Below are 22194 nucleotides of genomic sequence, written 5' to 3'. Positions count from 1 at the left end.
AAATGCCACTTTTGGTACTTAGTATAAAAGTATCTCTGTCTCACATCCTATGGGCTCTGAACACAATAAAAATGCTTAGAAGTTGTGGGATTTTCAAAGAAATACAAGGTTGATAAATATAATTTCATTTCAAGAAATGACAAGAAGTGAGCATTACAGTGGTGAGTAAGTCTGCCAAAGGCTTTTATCAAAATACTGTCTTAACTATTTCTGATCTGGTATCTCAGTTTAAGTAAACTGAGGTCAAAAAGAAGTTTTTAATGACTTACAAATAATGATTTTTGGTGATGTGTGATTACTCATAGTGATAGAGGATAATCTGATTATTTTTTTCCTATATAACTTGATGAAAATTAACTTTTATAGAAACTTAATAGGCACTCAGACATAGTTAAGGAATTTGTTCAACAGCTAAATCTTCTTTATAGCAGTCCAAAACCAGCCTTGAGTGTTAATGGAATAAAATTCCCCTGCTTTATTATATGGAGAGGAATTAGGCAGGAGTGTACGTGGTCTCCTTTCTTTTTCCCAAACCCTAGAATCCTAGGTTAAATGGATAAGAAGCAGTAAGTCAGAAAAATAAAATAGCTAAGAACATTTCAATAAACAATTTAATTATCTTATGATTTACTTTTTCCTAACTGGAGTATTTCACTGCAAGTTTTATAGAACCATGAGTTCTAGAAAAATTCTGACTTTTAATGAAATCATTGCAATTCTGCAATGCCAGGTATAAATTCACAGATTCAGAGAAACTCTCAGTTCAGAAAACAATTGAGTTTATTAGGCAATAAAGTCTCCAAAATACTTACAGAAAAAAATCTCATATACAGAGAAGAACTGTATAATTTAGACGTAAAACAGTCATTTCTACAAATAAAATTTAGAGTGCAGAAATAATTGTGCAATTTCTTGCATAAAAAGTATCCAGAACCAAATATTCTATAATGTATATCTTTACTTCATTTTTTTCTTATATTCATCATCAAATACAAAGTTTGAATTTACATGGAATAAAGAAAGCTTCATATTATTCAGATGCTTTTTATGTATCTGCTAAATAGTGTACGCCATCTGATTTAAACAGTTTGACACTGTCCAGTGTTTAATTTTGTAAGATTAATATGCTGTGCCTCCATAAGGGTAAGTTTAAGAGGGCAGCTTTGACTGCTTTATGTTTCTGATATACCTGTATATTCTGTATATATTCTAATATATATATTAACTATATACCATTATTTTGATGCTTATGACACATCATATTCCTAAGGGAGTGACATAAAAAATATTCTATCACTGGCAATGAAGTTATGGTGTAAGGGATGTATTCCAAATTTAACCTCAGAAGTTTGGAAAAATTCTAATGTTTATGTTAAAACCAGCACGTGGTCTCCCAAAGATAAGTTCATTTTCAAAATGCGCTCACTTCTGTGGTTCCTAATACAATTAAACCTTACTAGTATTATAGAAGTTGTCTTTTTATTTAAGTCCATTTTCCACAAAGAGATTGGGAAAACAGAATGTAAAAGTAGAACTAGCAATCAAGAACAGTGGCTAGCTTTCAAGCCAACTGTTTAATAACTTCCTCCAGCACACTGCCTCCATCATTACTCTATCCTTAGTGGAAAGTCCTGTGCGCATGTGCAGCTTAATATTTGGATTGTCCTACTATTGTCCTTTTAGGTTTAAGCTTGGAAACCTTCTACTTAACTTATGCTCATTTGAGAGCTCCTACCTGACAGAGTGAGAGGATATCAAACAGCCTTTAAGCTAGGCAAAAGATCCACAGTGAAGTGATCCACAAATATTCTGATTTGGACTTCAGGCAAATTTAAGATTTAGTTTTTGAGGGCATCATTTAGCTTTTCCATATCTTTCTTTCTGATGTTGAAAAGTGATGATTTTTATCAGAAGTAAAATCAAGTCTTAGCAATATAAATACAAATTTATTTTCTGCCTTACTCTGTGTTTGAAAAAATAAATCTATTTTTTATTATTACTAGAGCCCCTCCGTGTGACACTCAACTTCAGGAGTTACTGCATCAAATTGACATCACAGTAAACGGCAAAAAAGTGGAATGGGAAAGAAAGATGAAAGCTTTGGAAGCAAAGATGGATATCCAGGATCAAGAACTAGCAAGAGCCCAAAGCAAACTGGATCAAAAAGGTCAAGAGGTATTTTAAAATGTCACATTCTATAAAGTATTTATTCTGAGAGGTAGTTAATAGTACTCTCAAAATGCTCTATAAGTAGGCTTGTTTGTTCTATCATGTAAAAATACCAAACACCCTTTAAAGGTCACTAATTACTCTTACCGTTTTGTTTTAAAGTGTGCTTCAGTTCTGAAAAGTGTTTGTAAAAATGTCATTGAAAGTCCCGTGATTCTTCTATTTCCCTGAAGTCTAAATCAAATAGTTTAGTTGTAAAAAGATAATGTGATTTTTTTTCTAATACTTCTAGTTTCATCAGAAATTTTAAAAGGAAATGTACAGTTCAAAAGTTTGACAAAATTATGTCTTTGTAATTCATGTTATACTCCATTTTTATCATTTTACACTCTGTACTGGCTAAACGTTAATTTTATTATTAATAATGGAGATTTGAATTATCACCACTTAGAATTGCTTATCAAACTGAAAACCCCAGCGTACCTGACGTCATCTGTACTTCCCAGTCATGTCTGCTGAATATTCATTCAGAAGTATTTGTGACTCCTAGCATGACATTCAGCTCTGGTTCAAGACGTCTGAAGTTAAGTGTTTACACATAGGTGTCCTCTTGTGAGCTAGTTGTCTAAACTGCCAGTGGGAGTCTTGAAAATGCTATCTCACTCCCTAATGAGCAATTACAGGAACTTGCCCTTTGTCATTGCAGTCAGAGGAGCCAAGAGAATAACTCAGCTAGCCAATCCTCAAAACATCAATTTATTTGCCCATGCACAGATGTTATCTGAAATACTTTAGCATATTCCAACTGGTTTCCAGCTGCCTCTCCAGAGAAACTTAGGTGTCATGTGTGCTCTTTGTCATATTTCTCAGGTCTTTGTGAAAATCTCAGATAATTCAAGATATGTCAAATAGCACTGTACTTAGGGAAATGAAATAGGTCTAAAATGTCTCCTGATAATTTGAACATAAGTAATTGAAAGTAATTTATATGATTATATAAACCATTCAAACAAAATTTTCACACTGGGGCACAGCAGTTCATTTATGTGGTTGGTTCAGAAATGCTTTCATTAAAGAGTCTTGACAGACTTCTACTGTATTATCATTAAATCATAATGTAAGCATACAATGAGATTTTTTACTGTAAAATCCCTATCTTGATGTTGCTGCCATCTGGGTTTGTGGTGTCCAGATTTATTATTAAGTTACTGAATGAATACATATTTTTCATACTTACCTTTTATGCAACAGTCTTTCAAAATTTCAAATGACTTTCAAAAATAATGTAGATTGGAACACTTCAGAAAAGGTAAAGGTGAATGCTTATTCTAACTGTAGGTGGGACTACTTCAGCAGAAACTGGAAAACTTACAGAAAAATAAGTATGAAATGGCTCAGAGTTATGAAACGCAGCTTCATGCACTGAAATCTCAAGTAAGGAAAATGTCAGTTTCGTTATCTTCTGATTGCATTATAAAAACTTATACATGCCTAATGGTATAGATTTTATGGATTTTGTAAAACATTTATGGATTTGGGAAAGATGAATTGTGTCATGCTAATAATGATGACTACAACTTCTTACCTGGCTCCATTGTCATTACTGTACTGACATGTCCGAACTCTTTGGACGGATCTTGATGTGATTATGACTTCTGTTATGAAGACAAGTATTAGATTTTCTGACTATGGACTAATAACCTAAAACCTTGGTGAATTAATAGAACAGATAATTAGATTCATGCTAATAAGACTGGGATGCACATTAGGGATTTGAAGACCTAAACTGCCCTCGTCACATCTTTGCTACAGATTTTTTCTCAGTTTAGTTTGCCTGCTTCACGGGGATTATTAAAGAGGCCTGATCATTTTCCATAAGGGAACATAGTATCAAAACTACAGTAACCTGGAATATTGTTACTGTGGATTTGTTTTGCCTTTATTTATTGACTGTTCGCTCTGTGCCTGTGCTTTTGTTCTTCGTTATTTTCCACTTCAGTTACAAATTTAAATTCTTAGCAAGCTTGAGCCTATTCTAATTCTCAGATTTTAACAAGTTAACATCCAAAATTCTAATTTTTTAGTTTGCACATATTACAGAGAAAGAAACAATGTCTAACATGGTTGTTGAGAAGTTAAGCAAGATACAATGAAAAATGGTGTGATGTTTTACTTATAAGTTGTACAGTGCCTTTAGCAGTACAAAACTGTCCCCAACACTGTAGCAGATTGCTCTTTCCTCATCCTTTGTCACATTTCCTGCAATATATTTCACTTCTTAGATTTTTTTATCTCATGCTAAAAATGTCTGCTTTTAAGTTACATGTTGTTGCTAAGATCTTCACTGTTCTTTATGAAATTTAAACTCTGGGTCATTTTTCATAAATCTTTTGATTTTGAAGTTGTTACTTACCCTACACGTCCTTCTCAGGAGCAAATACAATTTGTTTTCTCTTTATGTTTGTTTGTTTTTTTTGATTGATTGATTGTTTGTTTTAAAGTATCTGACACTTCCTAACCTTCAAGTTTCTCTCTGTGTACCTGGTTACACTTCTTGCCGATATTCTCCTTTTTAGTTTCCAGACTGACCACCTAACCTTTCTCTGAGTGCCCTGATTGCTTCTCCTTTTGTCTTTATGCTAGAAGTTTAGATTTCTGGCTCTTAAGAATATACATCACTTTCCCAACCGGTGTCACCCACCACTTCCTTCTCTTTCAGTCATCCTATTTTATCAAAGGTTCTAGCACGGATGCCATTTGCATTTCATTTTCCAGTGCCTATTCCTCCCTTCCACCAGCCTTAATTCTTCATGAGGTATCCATCCTGTACACAGTGACTGAAGAAGTAAACTGCAGGTGCCTAAGCTAGGAAACCTTCCTAGATTCTCAGTGAGATAAACAGGAAGTTTACCTGTCAAAACAATTCCAAATGCTTGTGTTACTCAGTAGGACTGTCCCACTCTGCTGTTCTAGCTTTCACCAAATCTCCTTATTAAGTTTCTTTCTTAAATGACAGTGCTGCGCAGTCTTCACTATAGAATGACTTTAATGTCCTCAATTTTAGGCTGCACAAACTCATATCTAAAATATTGAGCTCCACTGAGAATATTAATCTTTGCCCTGTGTCCTTTGTCTCCTTTCTTTTGGTTCTTATCTTCACTTGAAAGTTACACCTCCTTCTACACTGTATATTTTTAAGAGCTACAATTTAATTTTGTACATATGGCATGTTACTGTTTACCCAGTAGCACGGTGTTTTCTGTGCAGATGTTTTCTTAGAATCTCTCACAATTTTTGTTCCACCCTGATCTTAATAGAAACAGTAAGGATTGCCTTTTCTAGCTATAAGAAGGTTAAGGCCATTCAGAACAAATTTCTCCATGATAACACTGCTTCTGTGGACCTCAGTGCTTTTTACCCTTGATACTAATAAAAGCAGCTGTTTAATGAGTAACATTCCCACAGAATTCATTATGTGCTTGCCGAATGCAGTAAAACCTTTTCTTTATTATTTTTTTTCCTATTAGGGAAATAATTCCTGCTATGTAACCTGAAACTCTTAGGCCACACTGTTGCATTCATCCAAATATACAACATTTTGTCATAATTAAAAAAGCAAAAATTTTAGGGGATTATCTCTATTACTTCTCTCCCTTTTTTTTTTTTCTATAGAGATACTTAGTAGTCAATGACGTTTTGAAAATGAGAGAAAACCTTCAGCAAAAGAAAAAGAATCCATTCTTGCTCTAAGAACTTTAACAACTAAGTGCATTTAAAAGTTAAATGTCTAAGTCTGAGATACCTCAGAATCGATGGAAGGAATTGGACACCCCTAGAATATAATGCATTTCAGTGTCTGATGAGAATTTAAGATGGCTGAAATGTCTAAGCATTTGGAGATAGTTCTTTCTAACTCAGAGTAGCTCAAGCTTGGAAGTCTAACTTTCAGAAATCTGAACTTAGATGAATCTCACCCTAGAAGTCACTCACTCCTTCTCCGCTCCCCAAATGGGAGGATTCTTGGCTTTTAGTCTAGTTTCTGGTCAGGATAACATTCAGACTATAATCTTTCTTAAATATCCACATTTAATGAAATTAATCAAATATAGAAACTCATTTTTTTTCTCATTTTGTGTGTTCCATTTTCGATTGATTTGCTGAAGTGTTGAAGTCCTACATTTCCTAGCCTTTTTAGCGTGACCAATCTAGTACCGGTCTTCATGCGGGTTTGCTCTTCCCAGGCAGTTTCCATATGCCATCGTATACTCAAGAGCAGAACTCCTGTTAGTTGAAAACAGATATCTTTCTTCCAAAGGCAGTGAGTTCCATGTTATATGAGCTTGGATAATCTGACATATTTTAAATCTCACCCCTTTTTCCATCTCACCTGTATTCTCTGGCAAGGTCCATTTCAAATATAGGCAACATCTCTGGAAGACTTTTAATTTCATTAAAAGGTGAGCTTTCAGCTCTGTAAGTCCATGTTATAAGATTTCTATTCAGAAATTCCAAGTTGGTCAGATCTATTCCTGGATCTCGCCATTTCGTGACACTTCCTAGTTTACGACTGCCTACCTGCTGGTCAGCTTTTCAATTCTTTTCACTATTCCCTATTACAGGTTCCTCAAATAATCTCAAATATCTCTAGGGGTTTTCCAGATGATTTCTTAACTCCCATTTCTGTTCTCTGTATTTTCTGGACCTTCTTGGCCTTCTGTGCAGACCTCAATTACTCATTCATTGGTTCAATAGGATTCCATTGCAGTTTTTTTATTTTTCCCCTTTGGGAGTAATTTCTTTTTCAGACAGTAGTTCACCTTAGAGCAGAACAAAAATACGAAGTTTTATGGATTTTGTTTGATTAGGCAAAAAAAAAAAAATCATGTTAGAGTGAGAATTTTTAAAGTAAAGCCCTAATTATTACCAAGAATATAAACTGTCATATATAACCTGAATTTAAAAGAGCCAAAAAACAAGAGACATGAGCAGTATTCATAGCTGTAAGCTTCTTTTCTAGTCAACATTCTTTGCAAAGTTCTTTCACTTAGCTTTCCTCAAGATCATATATTTAGTGTTTCCTTTGATAATGTCCTTGGTTTTCTTTTTTTCCCAAACCAGATATACATATCTTTGAGCAACCTGATGTGGTGGGAGGTGTCCCTGCCCATGGCAGAGGGGTTGGAATTAGATGGTCTTTAAGGTCCCTTCCAGCCCAAGCCATTCTATGATTCTATGATCTCTACCAGACAATGGCAGTTTCTACTATATCAAACCTATAAATGTCCACTAGCTTGTGTAGTGCAGCAAACTGTTCAGAATGGCCATTCCTCTGAAGAGGCTGGTACCTTCTGAAGAGGCTGCTACTTCTGCTGGTACCTTCCCTTCTTTTTCTCTGACTCTGAAGCCATGCTTTCATGGTAAGATCAATAGGCAGAACAGTATTTAGGGTCCAATTCTCATAGACACTCTTTGGTGCTTCCTGATTCTGGAAGAAAACAATCATCTGATCCATAACATTTCAACAGTTTTTGCAATAGAAGAGAAACATTCAAGTTTAAAATATGTTAATGATAATCCTTCATTCTGGTTAGCGAAGCACCCTTTAAAAATGTCAACACAAGATGGCAGTAAACAAGTGTAAAACATTTCATATAAACAGCAGAGGAAATGACACTATGGATAATAGTACCATAAAAAACTTCGGCAGAAGTATCTGTCAGATGAACCCATCTGAACAGTTAGTTAACCTTTATGTGAGATCTTAGCCGTGTTCATCTAAGAAATTAATTTTATTAATTGATTCTTTGTTGTATTGATTAAATATTTAGATTGTTGAAGTTGCATAAAGAAAACCTTGCCCACATGGTCAGCCTTGACAAATTCTGCATGTTCACTTCTGCTTTCATTTTTAGTTTTCAAAGCTGACACATAGTTATGAAAAGCTACGGTTACATCAGTTAAAACAAAAAAATCTTCAAAGTAGAGGAAAATGTGAGGAAAGCCTAGAGACACCATTTGAATTGAGTAACTTAAACAAGAAACTGGAGGTAAGAATATTTTGTCATTATATTCTACTTTTAATATCCATTTAGAATTAATTTGTTGATTTCAGTCAAAACTTTAAATTTCTGCTTATTCTACAAAAGTTATGAAATTTTCTTCAACTGGCAAGAAAAGGTGCATAGTTTGATATCCAGGTATTGTTCCTTCACTCAAGTTTTAGTAATGTTTTTAGTAGCTTTGAGTTAATAGACATAATTTGCTTCATAAATGTATCTACATACATAGATAAATTTTACTTCCTTCCTTATTAATATATTTAAACTGAACAATATCCATTGAGGCTTGAGAGTTTTTACATATGCAGGATATTGTCACATGATACCTACCATTAATTTAGGTTTGTAGACTTCAGGACAACTTTGTGTAGGGCTGGATAGAAAAAGGATTTAGGATTGAAAAACTGCTTGTTATACACATATCTTGTCAGCACCTATGTGCCTGAGGCAATCCACAGCCTAGGTCTCAGTATCTGATTTCCCTAGGTCACACATTAGGAAGGATAAGGCACTTAAAAATACAGTCCACAGAATCCAATATACTGAGTGAGGGACTAGATAATATGTGATGCTGAGGGTAGGATTCAGTTACATTCCCTATCCATCCAGACACAGAAGGGATTTTAGGACTTATTCTTGGATACAAGAAGACGGTGATCTCTGATCAGAATTCCCAACCATGACTTGTCATAGTTTGAGTTTACGTTGTGATCTGTGGAATAATCAAATATTTACTGGGCCAATAGGAGAATTAGCTAGCACAGAGAAATGGCATGTATAGGCTGTGCCTCTGTATGGTGGCTTCTCCTTAAATACGCATGGGTACATTCGCTGGCTCAGAAACTTGGATCCAGTCTCACCTCTGATAACTGAGCAATCTAATCTCTAGCTGTACTAATTTTCCTTTCTTCTTCCTTACTTATCCAACATATTTTCTAATATCCTATGCAAAGTGAAACTTCAAAAGGAGGAATTCCAGAGCCTGATGAAAATTAGTATATAGTTTATTATGCAGAAAAATAACCTGGGAAGACTCTGGTTCAGATTCTGTTTGAAGAGATGTTGGAAGATTATTAAACCAAGTCTTCCCCATTTTAGGAGAACAGTCTAACCACTAGTCTCATGTAGCATAGAAGGATCAGAAAAAAAAAAAAAATTCTCTGGCTATCCTTTGCAGAGAGCATGATGAAGTACTGTGTGCTTCAAGCATTTACTACACTATGTCCTGTAGGGAAAGTAAGCAGAGGAAACTGGTGGAAACAGCGTGAGCTAGTTACTTAGCTATTAAGCATTTTGAAGACTTAGAGGCTCATGATTTAGATTTATGTAAATTTATGCTGTAGATAGTTCAAATACTTAGAGAACTTCTCAATCAAAAAAAAAAAAAAGATCTAATAGATTTTAAGTACTTTCATAATACTTAAGCTGCAGTTAAGCAGGATTTTAGGATCTATATTTTGAACTTGCCTATCTTCTCTGTTACGCTGTAGGATATAGGACACATAAATGTTGATGTCTCTTCCACATGGAAGAGTCCTTGTCATCAGAAAATCTGCTAGGCCTTGGACTTCAGCATAGCTGCCAACATGTGCTACTACAAGAATAATAAATGGGTTATACATCCATTGTTGACTAAATATATCGCTACTGTGAAACTGTCTGATCCAGCTAATTTGAGAATGACCTTATTCAAGATTGAAATGTGAAAATAATGTAACACAGTGCTATCATTTGATTAATTATGCAGTATGAAAAATGAGTGCTTGGAATATATACAGCAAATTCTAGTATTCAGGAAATAATTACGGTGCTGAAAATCTACTAAGCTCAGCAGTGCTTTAGTAAGGCCTTGAATCTGCAGTCCTCATTTAGTAGTCTGAAAGTCCTTTTGTATCACATTTTGCTAAAAGGGAAAGATTTTAGTTGGTTTAAAGTACCAAAGCAGATATTAGGAAAGCTAAGACTTGTATTAATGTGTGTTAGAAAGCATTTGATTTTATTTCATTTGCAAAGAAATTCTTATTTTTTAAAACTCAAGGAATGTGCCAATTTTGGCATAATTATAAAAACTCATCTACCTTTTGGGGACCAACAATTCCATTGTGAAAAAGGAAATTTTTATAAAAGCTTATAAAACAGTATACTTTTATTTTGGTAACTCTTCATGCAAACAAAAAGTGCAACAACTTAGTAATTGTGGAGTTCTACTTATTTGGTAGGATACTGCCTTTAAATACCAGTCATGAACATGCAAGGTCTGATATGATACAAAAGGAAATTCAGATATAGTGTAAATAGGAATATAAATACAAATACAAGACCTGATATACTAGAATTTGTTAAACAAGTTTTTATTTAAACTAGGTGAACTTAGGTGAAAAATTTGGAAGCTGAAGCAGCAATTGAAAAGAGAGCACGAAGTAAAATTTATTCACTGTAGCTGCTGCCCTCCTTGTTCAAGAAAAAGAACAAAAAAGAAGGCACTCAAAACATTTGTCTGAATATTAAGGGTTTGATCAATGCTGATTATTCTACTTTACTTTAAACTCACAGGAACTACCCTCCAATAAAATTGGTTGTTTACTGTCACAACTCTAAGATCTACCCTGATTTTAAGTGACTTGAAATATTTTATCATTTCTATTCAATGATTATGTTTACCACTCAAATTTTTCAGATTAACAGCCCTTAAGAATTTTTTTCTGGTGAGGATGGCTGGCGGCTGGATGGCTTTTTTCGTATAACTGTTCTTTTTATCTTCTTTCCAAGATTATGGAAAGACTATGTATTAACTATAAAACTGCATTTTTCTTAGAACCATACAAGTTACAAAATTATTTAGATTAAGGAAAAGAAGTAATTCTACCTCTATTCAGTAACTTTGTTTTGCTGTCTTTCAGGAATTTAAAGCAAAATCAAGAGAATGGGATAAGAAAGGGACAATCTGCCAAAATCATCTCATTTATTTAGATGCTCAGCAAAAATTATTGTCTGAGAAATGTAATTTATTTCAGGTAAAATAAGAAGCTTTAGAAGGAAGATGAGAATTAAATGAGCTGTTAGTTCAGCTAGTATTATTTAAAACTTATTTTTAAAAATTTAAACACTAATAAGCTTATAGTGAGTATCAAAAATTAATATGGATACATTGTTTTAAGGCAAATCCATACTGAAAGATCTGTTGATACATAAAGTTATTTTTATTTTATTTTTCTCATTTAACGTGAATAAATATCATGATGAAAATTAGAATATTTCTGATAAAGATAACTGCAAAATGCAATACACATTCCTTTTTACTTTTTCAAGTATACTATGGGCATACTTTTATCTTCTATGCTATCTATTAATATACAATTAATTGTGATGACAAGTTATTGATAAGTATCTTACAAAGTAAGCAGTACATGCCACTACTATGTTGGCTGAAATATAAATTTCCCTCAAATCTAAGGTATCCCTCACTTTCTGAAGATCATAAATAAACAGTATAATTTATACAGAAATTTGAATTCCTATGTGCTGCTCCAAAATCACACTTGGAAATGTTTGTTGGATCACTTATCCCTTTTTGATCATATTTTTCGGCTTTCAAGTTACCATGGCTGGCTTTGTGATCCTTTTTAACTTGCCAATTTGCTTATTACTTTTTTTTTTTTTACATTGCCTATTGATCTAGCGTATTTTTATTTTTTTAATTCCTTCCATTCCAGAATAAAATATTGATTTCATGGTGTCTTGATAACATACCCTGCTCTGAAAAAAAATCAAGAAATAACTAAAAAAATAATGGGTCTACAAGACAGCTCAATAATGAAGTACAGGGAAGCCAATTACGTTGCTGACTGGTAATCCTCTTTTCCACTGGGACTAAGCTCATTGGATCTTAATCTAGTGAAACACTTTCTTAATGATTCATATGAGACTCTTTACCCTTATTCAGCATTTCCAAGGATGACAGTTACGTTTCATTTACAGATGCTGAAAGCACTATATTGCAATTATTGAACTTTCATACAAATGTGTGAAAAAAAAGCAAGGCTTTGACTAGACAAATCTACTGACTGATGTATGTGGAGGTGATTATATAATTAGACGAGTCAAAATAGATTGCACAAGATGATCACATCTTTCTTTCAAGGCTCACATGACTGTCATCAGTGAACTTTCTTTGAAGAGAGCTTTCATTGTAACTGCAACATCACACTGGCTAGTATATTAATTACAAAGCTGATGAAGTGTTTCAAAAGCATTAATTTGTCCTGTGTCTTTGCCCCAAATTCCTTTTCTGTGAGGTTTTTGATTTCCAGATGGAGACTTGCACTTTTTTTCACAGGGGACCTTAATTTATAATCTGCATAAATTAAAATTACCTGCCAATTTCTTTAGGCTTTTTATTTAATATGCAGCCAGTGGCCACTTCTACTTATGTGTTCAGCCAACACAAATTATGAGAACTTAGTGAAATCAAGAGAGTCTAAAGAACGCTTTTTTGCAGTCCCAAATAAAGTATTTGTAGCACGACTACTTATGTTTAATGTAAGTTCTCTTGCTCAACTTGATCTCTGCACATGATATATGTTTTGTAGGTTTTATTTTGTCATCATTTTTCAGCTAATTCTCAGTCTTCTGAAAGATTACTGCTACTGTGTCCCAGTAGGAGGATCCATATGGGTTTTTTAAACAGTTACTGTAGGTATTTTGGTTCTTCACAACGCCCATGAATTCACAAATACCACCAAGACCAATTTTCTCAAGTTTTGTTTTTAGGACTCTTTAATCAGTACAAGAAACTGAATGGAGTTTGTGACTGCTTCCAGAGATGCCAAATGTGCAAATGATTTTTCCACAAGATTAACGATAATGATATCAAGGAAGTACAGTTACTGTAGTAACTGAGCTGTTTATACATAAACTATGTACTACTAGCCTTCTAGTCAAAGGTTAATACCAATCCTGGGGCACATACACACAACTCCTACTGAGTTCACTGTATCAAAGAGCAACATTTCTCCCCAAAATTTTTATAGTTAACTGCTTTGAGTTAGGTCATCGTAATCACCCTTTTACATTTGGGGCTAATTAATATTAAGTGCTAGGAAAAAACACAACAGAGGAGAAAAATCCTTGAAAAAGTCTGCAACCTCGTAAGTTTCTGAAACATTCTCATGGAAGGTGAGGAACTTGAGGCTCAAAGAAGATGATATCCTTTTGAGAAGTAATGCAAACTGTTCTAATGGTGCCATCTTTTCTGAGAAAAACCTGGTGAAAAAGATGAAAATAGCTTCATGATTTTAGTAGTAATGGTTTGACCTAACAATATAGATGTAATTATTTAATTTCATTTAAAGGGTTTTATTGTTTTATAGAAGCAGACCAAGAGTTATCAAGTCCAGATAAGCAGTAAGAAACAGAATCAAGAAGAGGTAATTGCATATGGCCATCCTGCAAGTGAAAAGGATGAGTTAATTACTGAAAAGCTAAAGGCAGCTGTGGATGAAATAACAATATACAGGAACAGACTACAAGAGGAAAATCTGAAACTCCAGGAGGATCTAAAAATATTCCAAAAACAGTGCCAGGTAATGATAGTTTTTCTTTTCTGTAACTACTGTAGTAAAAATGTTGGAGCATTAATTACTTACAAGTATACTTTCAAAAGTGGTACTGGGATGCCTATATAAAAGACCTGTACATGCATCATATATAAATTTTTTGCAGGAGCACAGAATGAGCTGTGAACAGTAAATTTTTATGAAGTAATACATGAAAACAAAAATGTGTGATATATAGTAGCACATTTTATTCATATCTGTTTATCTAGATTTTTATACCTTTCCTATACCTGTAGCAGACGGAGAGTGAATTTTTTAATTCACTTGGTTCCTTGTATAAAAATTACTTCTATAAAATTTCTTTATCTGGTTACCTCTTTTTGTACAAACTGTCCTATACCTACTAAATATTTATATTCAAAAGTCTATGGTATACCTTATTGCTGTAAGAATATTTTTCAGTGCAATGAATTTCTAAGTTGCCAGGCATGTGAAGATCCATCAGTTTTTATCTTATCTCTAGTTTACTGTGGTTTTTTTTTTCAACTGATATATGAAGACAGCTATTTGGGCCTCTTCTTTTGTTCATAATCTATGAATTCTGACAAGATTGAGATAATACAAGATCTCTTCAGACTTTTTTATTAGTGAAGTTTGAAACAGATCCGGAATAAGATTCTCATTTCTATATTTTTCTGGTCACATACCTCTGCTTATTTATTTAAGCTCTTCAATATTCAGTAATATATAAAGAGAACTATAGTGACTTTAACTCTTTCTCTGGAAAGATAATCTATTTCTCTTAATAGACAACCTTACTGAGTTTTAACTTCAGTTGCAATATGCTTTACAGTAATTAACATATACGTGGTGGAGATTATTTTCAGGTGTTGTCAGAACAACCAAGTTTTGCACACATGACGTTTATACATTTAATTCACACATATTTAGAGTGGAACAAAACATGGAGAATGGAGCAGGGGGGTAGATGTTGTAGAGAGTACATTTAGAGAGTAGACGGCATTGTCTGTGATGTAGCCTTCTTTAAGAAAATCTTTAGGCAACAGTTTTTTTGGAATTGTGTGAACAGAATGTGAAGATGTTTTAGTTGGAAGTGAAGCTAGGTACATGTAACGCTATTGGCTAAAGAGCAGAAAGGTACAGAATAACTGCGGTGTTCTTGTGAGATAACTGCTGTGTTAGTTTGAAAAGCTGCATTTGCAAACAGTTGCAGAAGGGGACATTGTTGTAAAGTTGATATATGGTGAAAATAATGTCAGTATGAGCTAAGTGCTAAGAGCTAGGAGACAATATTTTTTAGGAATGTCTGTATGAGAAAGAAGGAAATTCAGGGCCTGTCGTCAGCCAGAAGGAGTAAGCAGGTTTGCGTGAAGGAATGCTGGGTGGAAGTTGAGGATAGCTGGACCTGCTGTGGATGAAAGAGGGAGGAGTAGATGGGCATCTTGGTGGGGAGAAGGCTGGTTGCAATGCCTCAAGTCTTCTTTGCCTGCAACTATTTCATGTGTGCTTCTACCTATTTTTCTCATACTATTGATTAGCAAGAAAGAAGTGATAAAGTGAACTGTATGGAAGACCAGTTTGCTGGCTCTACAGAAAATACAAACTTAAGAAGATTCAAACTGAAACTACAGAGTATTTCTTTGCCGCGTGAATTGTCTGAAAAACTTGATTGTAGCCATGCACGAGAGGCAGCTTGAGAACATCACACAAAACTCAAACTCTGCATTAAGTCAGTGGACACTAATTTATATAGAAATATAGCATATGATTGTATTAAAAAGGTTGAACAGTGTTGAGTACAATTAGAACAGGAGCTGATCTCAAAAATTTTGAGACTTCCTTTTGATATCAAACATAGCAATCTAGTTAAGGAAAAATGTTCACAGAAGAAAAGAGAACATTTGGTAATTTTTTCAACTTGAAACAGTCTCTGAAAATGTAATATTTTATTGGATATTTTCTAAACAAAACCTTATCTTTTCTGGTTCAAAATTAATCTTAATTTTGGTATTTTAACAAAATGCAATAGATATTTCTGAAAATAATAAATGGTACATATCTAATTGATTTTTTGAAGTGATATATGAAACTCTTGACCTGAAATTCTGTTTCAATTATTATTGCTGCTGCTGCTGTGGCTGCTGTTATTCCTGGTACTATTGTAATTCATAGAAGAAAATACAATTTATGTAAATATGCATGTTGACTGCAGCCTGCCACAGATGATTCAACTTCTACCACACAGTTGTGCAGCATTTCCCTTATCCACCACATAATCCAATCGGAGATGTACACACACGCACCCTAAAAATTTATATATTATAAACTAATTGTGGCTGTCTCTTGAATGTTAATGTCATTAAGGTGATCATAAGGAAGTTTCTGCAGAGAATTTTAACAATTTATTACACTTTATTTCACTAGAATATGGCCACACTTCAATTTCTGAGTTTAAAAAGCTCTCTCAGCCTTAATTTAACAGAGGATGTGATGACTGAATCTGTATTTGCGGCCCCTAAAGAAAAAAAAACGAAGTTTCATATCTGTCTTCAGCAGCCCTTTCAGCCACAGGAAAACTACAGGCTTCTTGGAAGGAAGGTCATTCTAATATGAGGTTCTAAGGGAAATAAACCTTTGAAGTTCCTTGCTTGTGGAGTCATTTCTGGATTTCACTTTTTAGAGTTGTCTTTTGTTTAAAAGGTTTAAAAGCCTTATTTCTGCTTTTAAACATGGAAACTATATTAAAATAAAATGAAGAAATTACGATAAATACTAGTTTTTAGTGTAACAATTTTAAAGGCAAAGGATCAGCATACTTGGAAAATCCTTTTAACTGGAACATGCTTTTGGATCTTGGGTGAGAGAAAATAAATGTTCTCTGGGTTATTGTTATTGCAAGAATCTGATTATTGCAAGAATCTGATTATTGTTGCCACTTTTGTTGTTTGGCAGTTATAGTTCTAATTTCTTATCTTTAGTATGATTTTAGTGTATTTTTTGGTAATTGCTATAGGAAAGTAGATTTTATGATGTCAAATATAACGTGACAGACAACTTGATGATAGATCATCAGTCAGAAATGAAAAGTAAACTAGAGATGAGATTTGTGGAGTCCCTAAGAAAAATATTTTTATGATTGTGTGAAAATTTGGTGATGTTCATCTACCCAGGCAATTACCTCCATGGAGACAGAACATGGAGATAGAATTGTTTTGGAGATGATTGAGCGCATACAATATGCATACTTATACATATGTGTGTAAGTCTACAGGTATCTGCTCCAAACTTCCAGGCAACATTTAATGAAGATATGCACCTAATCCTGCGTTTCTATAGCTTTGTAGTTTCATGGTTTTAAAATTGGAAACGCTGTTATCAAAATGCAACATAAAAGTTACTTACGGCACTAATTCTTACATATGAAGCATGTTCAAGGGTGTAGAAGCTGTTTAATCAAGCAAACTATGTATTTTAGATGTATTTTGTGTGATAAAGAGCTTCTAAGTGGTGTCTCCTATGATAGTTTCAGAGACACGCATCGGAACTAAAGAATGTTCAGTATCTGGTTTTTAGATGGCATTTCTGGAGAAAGTAGCTGACGTGGAAGCAATACCTTCCTCAGAAACAAAGCTCAGAATACAAGCATTTATATCCTTTCATACACATTACACAGGTGTCAGAAATGATGCATTAAAATACAGCATTTTGAGTTACTACTCTCTCATTTGCCTATTTGTGTATTTGTTTGCTTCTTTAGAGCATGGAGGCCAGCTTTTTAGAAATGAGAAAAGAGCTGCAGTCACGCGATGCTCTCTGGAGAAGGATACATCTGGAATGCCAACAATTGCATACAGAATTATCGAAAATCAGAGAAATGCAGGAAGTTCAAATAAAGTACGTGTGCTAAAGAGAATGTTTAAATTAACAAGTACTACTAAGATAATAACTTTTTTTCTTGCCTTTGATTTAAATTAAGTCTGTTGAAAAAGATAGTTGGGATTCAAATGTCAGACTATTAAACAATTTTTGAATGAACATTTTCATATATGACGACTAAAGGCAGTATGTGCATTCTCTGTTAAAAGGCTTTTATATTGCGTAGATCTTTGCAAATCAATGTATTTAACCTATTTTATTTATATGCTTAAAGTGCCTTTCTATTTCTTGGCATTAAAACACTGAAAATCGTGCAATTAAGATTCTTCCTAATCTTCTATGAGTAAAATGTTCATCTTGTTATGGTTTATCTAATCTACCGTAACTGTCTTAGAACACATGAAATACTAATCGACAAGAAATTTCAGGGTTCTTTCTGCACACACTTCCCTTGTCCTTAATCTCTAGAAATCTCCCAAGATCCAACCTGATTTAGGCCAAATCTCGTGTTTTTTGTTTTGGTTTGATTTGATTTTTTCATCCCCAAACAAGTTCCCAGTTTTACACTGAGGAGAAGATATTTTAAGTTAAAGGTTATTACACATTGTGCTTATTTCATATTTTGTTTGCTTCTTATTTGAAGACATCAGTCATCTTCTGTGCAACTTACTGAGCAACTAGAAAATATAAATTCAGACTTATTACTACCGGCACAAAGTCAAGAAAGCCAACAAGAAGTGCTAAACAAGGTATGTCATATTGTTAAGTATTTCCAGGTCTTACACTGCAGTTTAGGATTTAAAAAAAAAAAATCAAGGTATTGACCTTGGACATGTGCAAAAGAGAGCAGGAGGATAAACTGAGGGTTTAGGAGAGTATGGAGTTTTCATACATGGACAAAGTTCTCATATATGGTTGCATTCCTGGAGGTAATTGTATAGCTGTGCAATTGGTATTCTGACTCTGCGCACTAACAACTGAGGTTACTACTTTGTGAAAGTAATGGAAAAGCCCAGGCCTAAGTATTACTGTGATTAGGTAATACCTTACAAGTAATAAGTCCTCCAAGGCGATTGGTAGTTAATAGGCTGTAGGAGGTAAGTAGCAGTTTGTCGTTGGTCTCAGACATAAGATGCTAACAGATCAAGCAATAAAATTACTATGGCTGGTACCCACACAAAGCTAAACATAATCAGTCATCTGCTGCACAATCCAGGGCAGTGCTTCTTTGTTTGAATTTTGCATCATATTGCACTGCATGTTTCCAAACTGCTGTGTGCAAGCAGTTGTGGCATGGCGCTGTGGAATGACATATGGCTTGGCTGGTTAATGCTTTGAGGAAGAGTGTGTTTTTTGCTGAGTAGCAATGTAAGCAGGCACATCTGGAATTGGATGCAGCTGACTTGGATGCTGCAGCAATTTTGGCATGATAATCATGATATAGCCCTCAGATTTTTTGCATCTATATCTATTTGTTTACAATTCTAGTATTTCTGTGTAGTTTGCATAAATAAATATGAAATGCCATCTGTTACTGATTATGTACAGTACTGTAAAGAATTATTAAAATGCATTCAAAGGTATTTTTGCTGTTTTTAATAGTTATGTTTCTTACATAATATGAAAATCTATCAGTACTAAATTTTTGGTTCTTAGTTGAAAGATTATGAAAACAATCTTTGAGTTGATTCTTTGAAGAACCCTTTACATAGGAGATAATGCAGAAATCTTGACCTTAAATTTTATATATAATGGCAGAAAAATTCTCATAAAGTGGTTTACCATATATATTCTCTTATTTCTATCATAGTTTCTCATTAAAAGGCCTCTAGATTGATTTATTTATATTGCTCTGGAGTTAATTTCGGTTTAAGACATGTTTAATGCAGCCTAAATTAACTTTGGAGCAATATAAATAAATCATACTTAGGTTTAGTGAAAAGATATTTCCTTGGATTTTCTTTGTCGTAATTTCCAATTCTTGAAATTAACATTATTATTATTGCATTCTTTTTTAATATAAATATTTTATATTCTGTTCATTTCTAATACTAAATTAGCAAATGAGAAGGGTTAGAAAAGACGTAAAAATAAATAAGACTGTGCACTGCCTCGTGAAGACATTTTATTATAAAATCTCAAAAATGTGTGACTTGGTTAGAAGAGTTGGTATCTTGGAAGCAGACCGTAAAAAAAAGTCAGTAGTAGGTGGTTAGTGATTCAGTCATATTTACTGCACAACATTTTTTCTTATTGAAACGTATTTGCTACAGATAAGAAACCATCTTTATCGAGAGGAGCAGTCCCATCGCTCTGAGCAGGAAAGAACAAGGACAGAAATCTCTGACCTGACAGAAGAGCTTCATCAGAAGGAGATCACTATAGCAACTATCATGGAGAAAGCTAGTCTTCTGGAAAGACAGTTAAAAATGGAGTTACAGATAAAAGACAAATTGTTAGCAAAACAACAGGTATGCAAGCAGGCAAAACCAGCCTAGGCCGTTTTACTCCACACTATTGATGATGATACATTATCTGTTAAAAAAGACATTACTTTTCTTTCTGTAGTTTTCATCTTCATCAGCAGTGATGTAGTAGTATTTATTAAATAGTACAGTCAAATATTGTAGCAGCCAAATTGATGCTGGAACAATAAAGCACCACTAAATGTCAACTGTACATCTAAATTGCAAATCACCCTGACCATCAATTGTAGTCACCATTTTAACATGCAAAAGATCTCAAAAAGTTCAAGTTTGTTGTTATTGTATGTACTTTATCATTAGAATCATTTGTTACATTATCTGGAATATTTCATAGTTTTTAAGCTTTTTGTTAAAGCTTTTTAAAGAATATTACAAATATGCTCAGAAAAGCGTGGCAATTTGAAAGCTGAAAACTGTAAGATACTAATTTTTTGAAATAGTAGTTTTCATTTTTTAAAGGAAATGTTCTATCTCCATTACTTAAGTTTGTAAACCGAAAGAACCTTGATATTTATCAAGGGTATAAAGGTATCTCTAAGTTTTCAGAGAGGTTTGGTACATATGAAAAACTGTGATTGGCATAATACTTTATTTTTGACAATAGGAAAGTTAGTGTTTGGGAAAATGTGACACTGCTGCTGTGTGGCACTCTTTACCAGGCCATATGCTAGATGGTATCATTAAAACAGTGAATGTGGTTCCTAGGCTTCGTGACTAGGGTTTCAAACAGTTTCAGTGGTCTGCAAGGTCTGTCCCTCTTGGTATTTTTTATGTCTAGTCCCTTGTTTTCTTAACTGATTATTTCTTTCAAAAAAGTAAATAAAACTGGCAGCAGATCACTTGTATGTCTTTCATAGATTGTTTAATATTTCTTTCTGGTTTAATACTGATGTATTTTTAAAAAAAAGTTTCTAATAGATTCATAATTACTTATGTATGCTTTGCAAAATTAAACTTATACCTATAGTCAGTATTTTTTCAAATTATCAGTAATATTCATATGTCTAACTAAGAACTTAATCTTCTTCTAGTTGTTGGATTTCAGGTACAAAGTTATCAAATCTGAAAACACACATCTAAAAGAGATGGCGGAAAATCTGGAGTGCAAAAGTTGCATGGTAATTTTTGCTTTTTTAATTTATGCAATAGGAAGAACAGTTACTTATACTTACTGTAAATGGAGATTGAGATCATGGCAGATTTAGAAGTTTCTGGTTCATGTAAAATAAATAAAAATAAACTGTATGACATAGTGAAAGACAGGTGGTATTCATGCACAGCCTGAAGATGGGTATAGCTAGGAATAATTTTTAATTTAATTGTAGTAAGCTAGAAGTAAACTAGACTCTTCAGCTATTTTGTCTAGATACCAAAAAATTCTTGGAGCCTATTTTTGTAACTGACCACTTATTTCAGAAAATATCTATTTTTAAACAGTTGTCATTTTCACAGATACAAAAATATGTCTGTTTTTACTATTTTCCCCTTTTGTTCATCTGGCACTTAAATAATGGTATAAAAAAAAAAAACTGACACAACACTTTACCCCACCCAGCGTATTTTCAGAGTTTAGTATTTATTTCTCTTCAAACAGGATATATAAATTTTAATTCATAAAACCATGTGACAATATAATGTAGAATTACAGTTTATACAGATGTAATAAACATTTCATACACTGTCTTCCACAAAGAGCTTTAAAACCTTCCCTGCTTACAGAATATCTGCAGTTATTGTGTGTGTCACTAGAAAAACACCAAAATGCAGTTTGTAAATACTGCTGTAAATACGTCTTTGGGGGTTTCATAGCCTGGTAATTGTCTGACTGTAAACTGGCAAATGTCACCTTTTTTCCATACCCTTCAAATGGCATATCAGGACATTATTTATACATACATATATAATGTTACAGATACGCGTGTGTGTATATATAGCTGTCAGCTCAGTTGTGGGCTTCATGCCATTATAACTGCACTAGAGCTGGTTCTAGAGCTGTTAGTTTTAGGGTGACTTAGCAGCCACCTTTGC

At 33.7% G+C, this 22194-nt stretch overlaps 1 protein-coding gene across 7 annotated transcripts in view; it reads left to right on the top strand.

Moving 5' to 3' along the window:
• DEUP1 (deuterosome assembly protein 1) overlaps positions 1 to 22194 on the top strand; it is a 48543-nt gene that overhangs the window by 6666 nt on the left and 19683 nt on the right. For 4 of the 7 annotated variants that reach the window (XR_014576436.1, XR_014576437.1, XM_083816312.1 and 1 more), the window contains exons 3-11: positions 2004 to 2175; positions 3508 to 3603; positions 8082 to 8216; positions 11129 to 11242; positions 13598 to 13810; positions 17562 to 17698; positions 18324 to 18429; positions 19954 to 20151; positions 21198 to 21284. Coding sequence is in view for 5 of the 7 variants with exons in the window: in XM_083816312.1 (XP_083672438.1) it covers positions 2004 to 2175; positions 3508 to 3603; positions 8082 to 8216; positions 11129 to 11242; positions 13598 to 13810; positions 17562 to 17698; positions 18324 to 18429; positions 19954 to 20151; positions 21198 to 21284 (1258 nt within the window). In the remaining 2 variants the exon portion in view is untranslated. Of the gene's footprint in view, positions 1 to 2003; positions 2176 to 3507; positions 3604 to 8081; positions 8217 to 11128; positions 11243 to 13597; positions 13811 to 17561; positions 17699 to 18323; positions 18430 to 19953; positions 20152 to 21197; positions 21285 to 22194 lie in introns of those variants that run through there. The other 3 variants (XM_083816315.1, XM_083816313.1, XM_083816314.1) reach the window with 3 other exon arrangements.

This window comes from Anser anser (genome assembly GCF_964211835.1).
Source record: "Anser anser genome assembly, chromosome: 1".
NCBI classification, from domain to species: domain Eukaryota; kingdom Metazoa; phylum Chordata; class Aves; order Anseriformes; family Anatidae; genus Anser; species Anser anser.
This window is presented reverse-complemented; position numbering and strand designations above follow the sequence as displayed.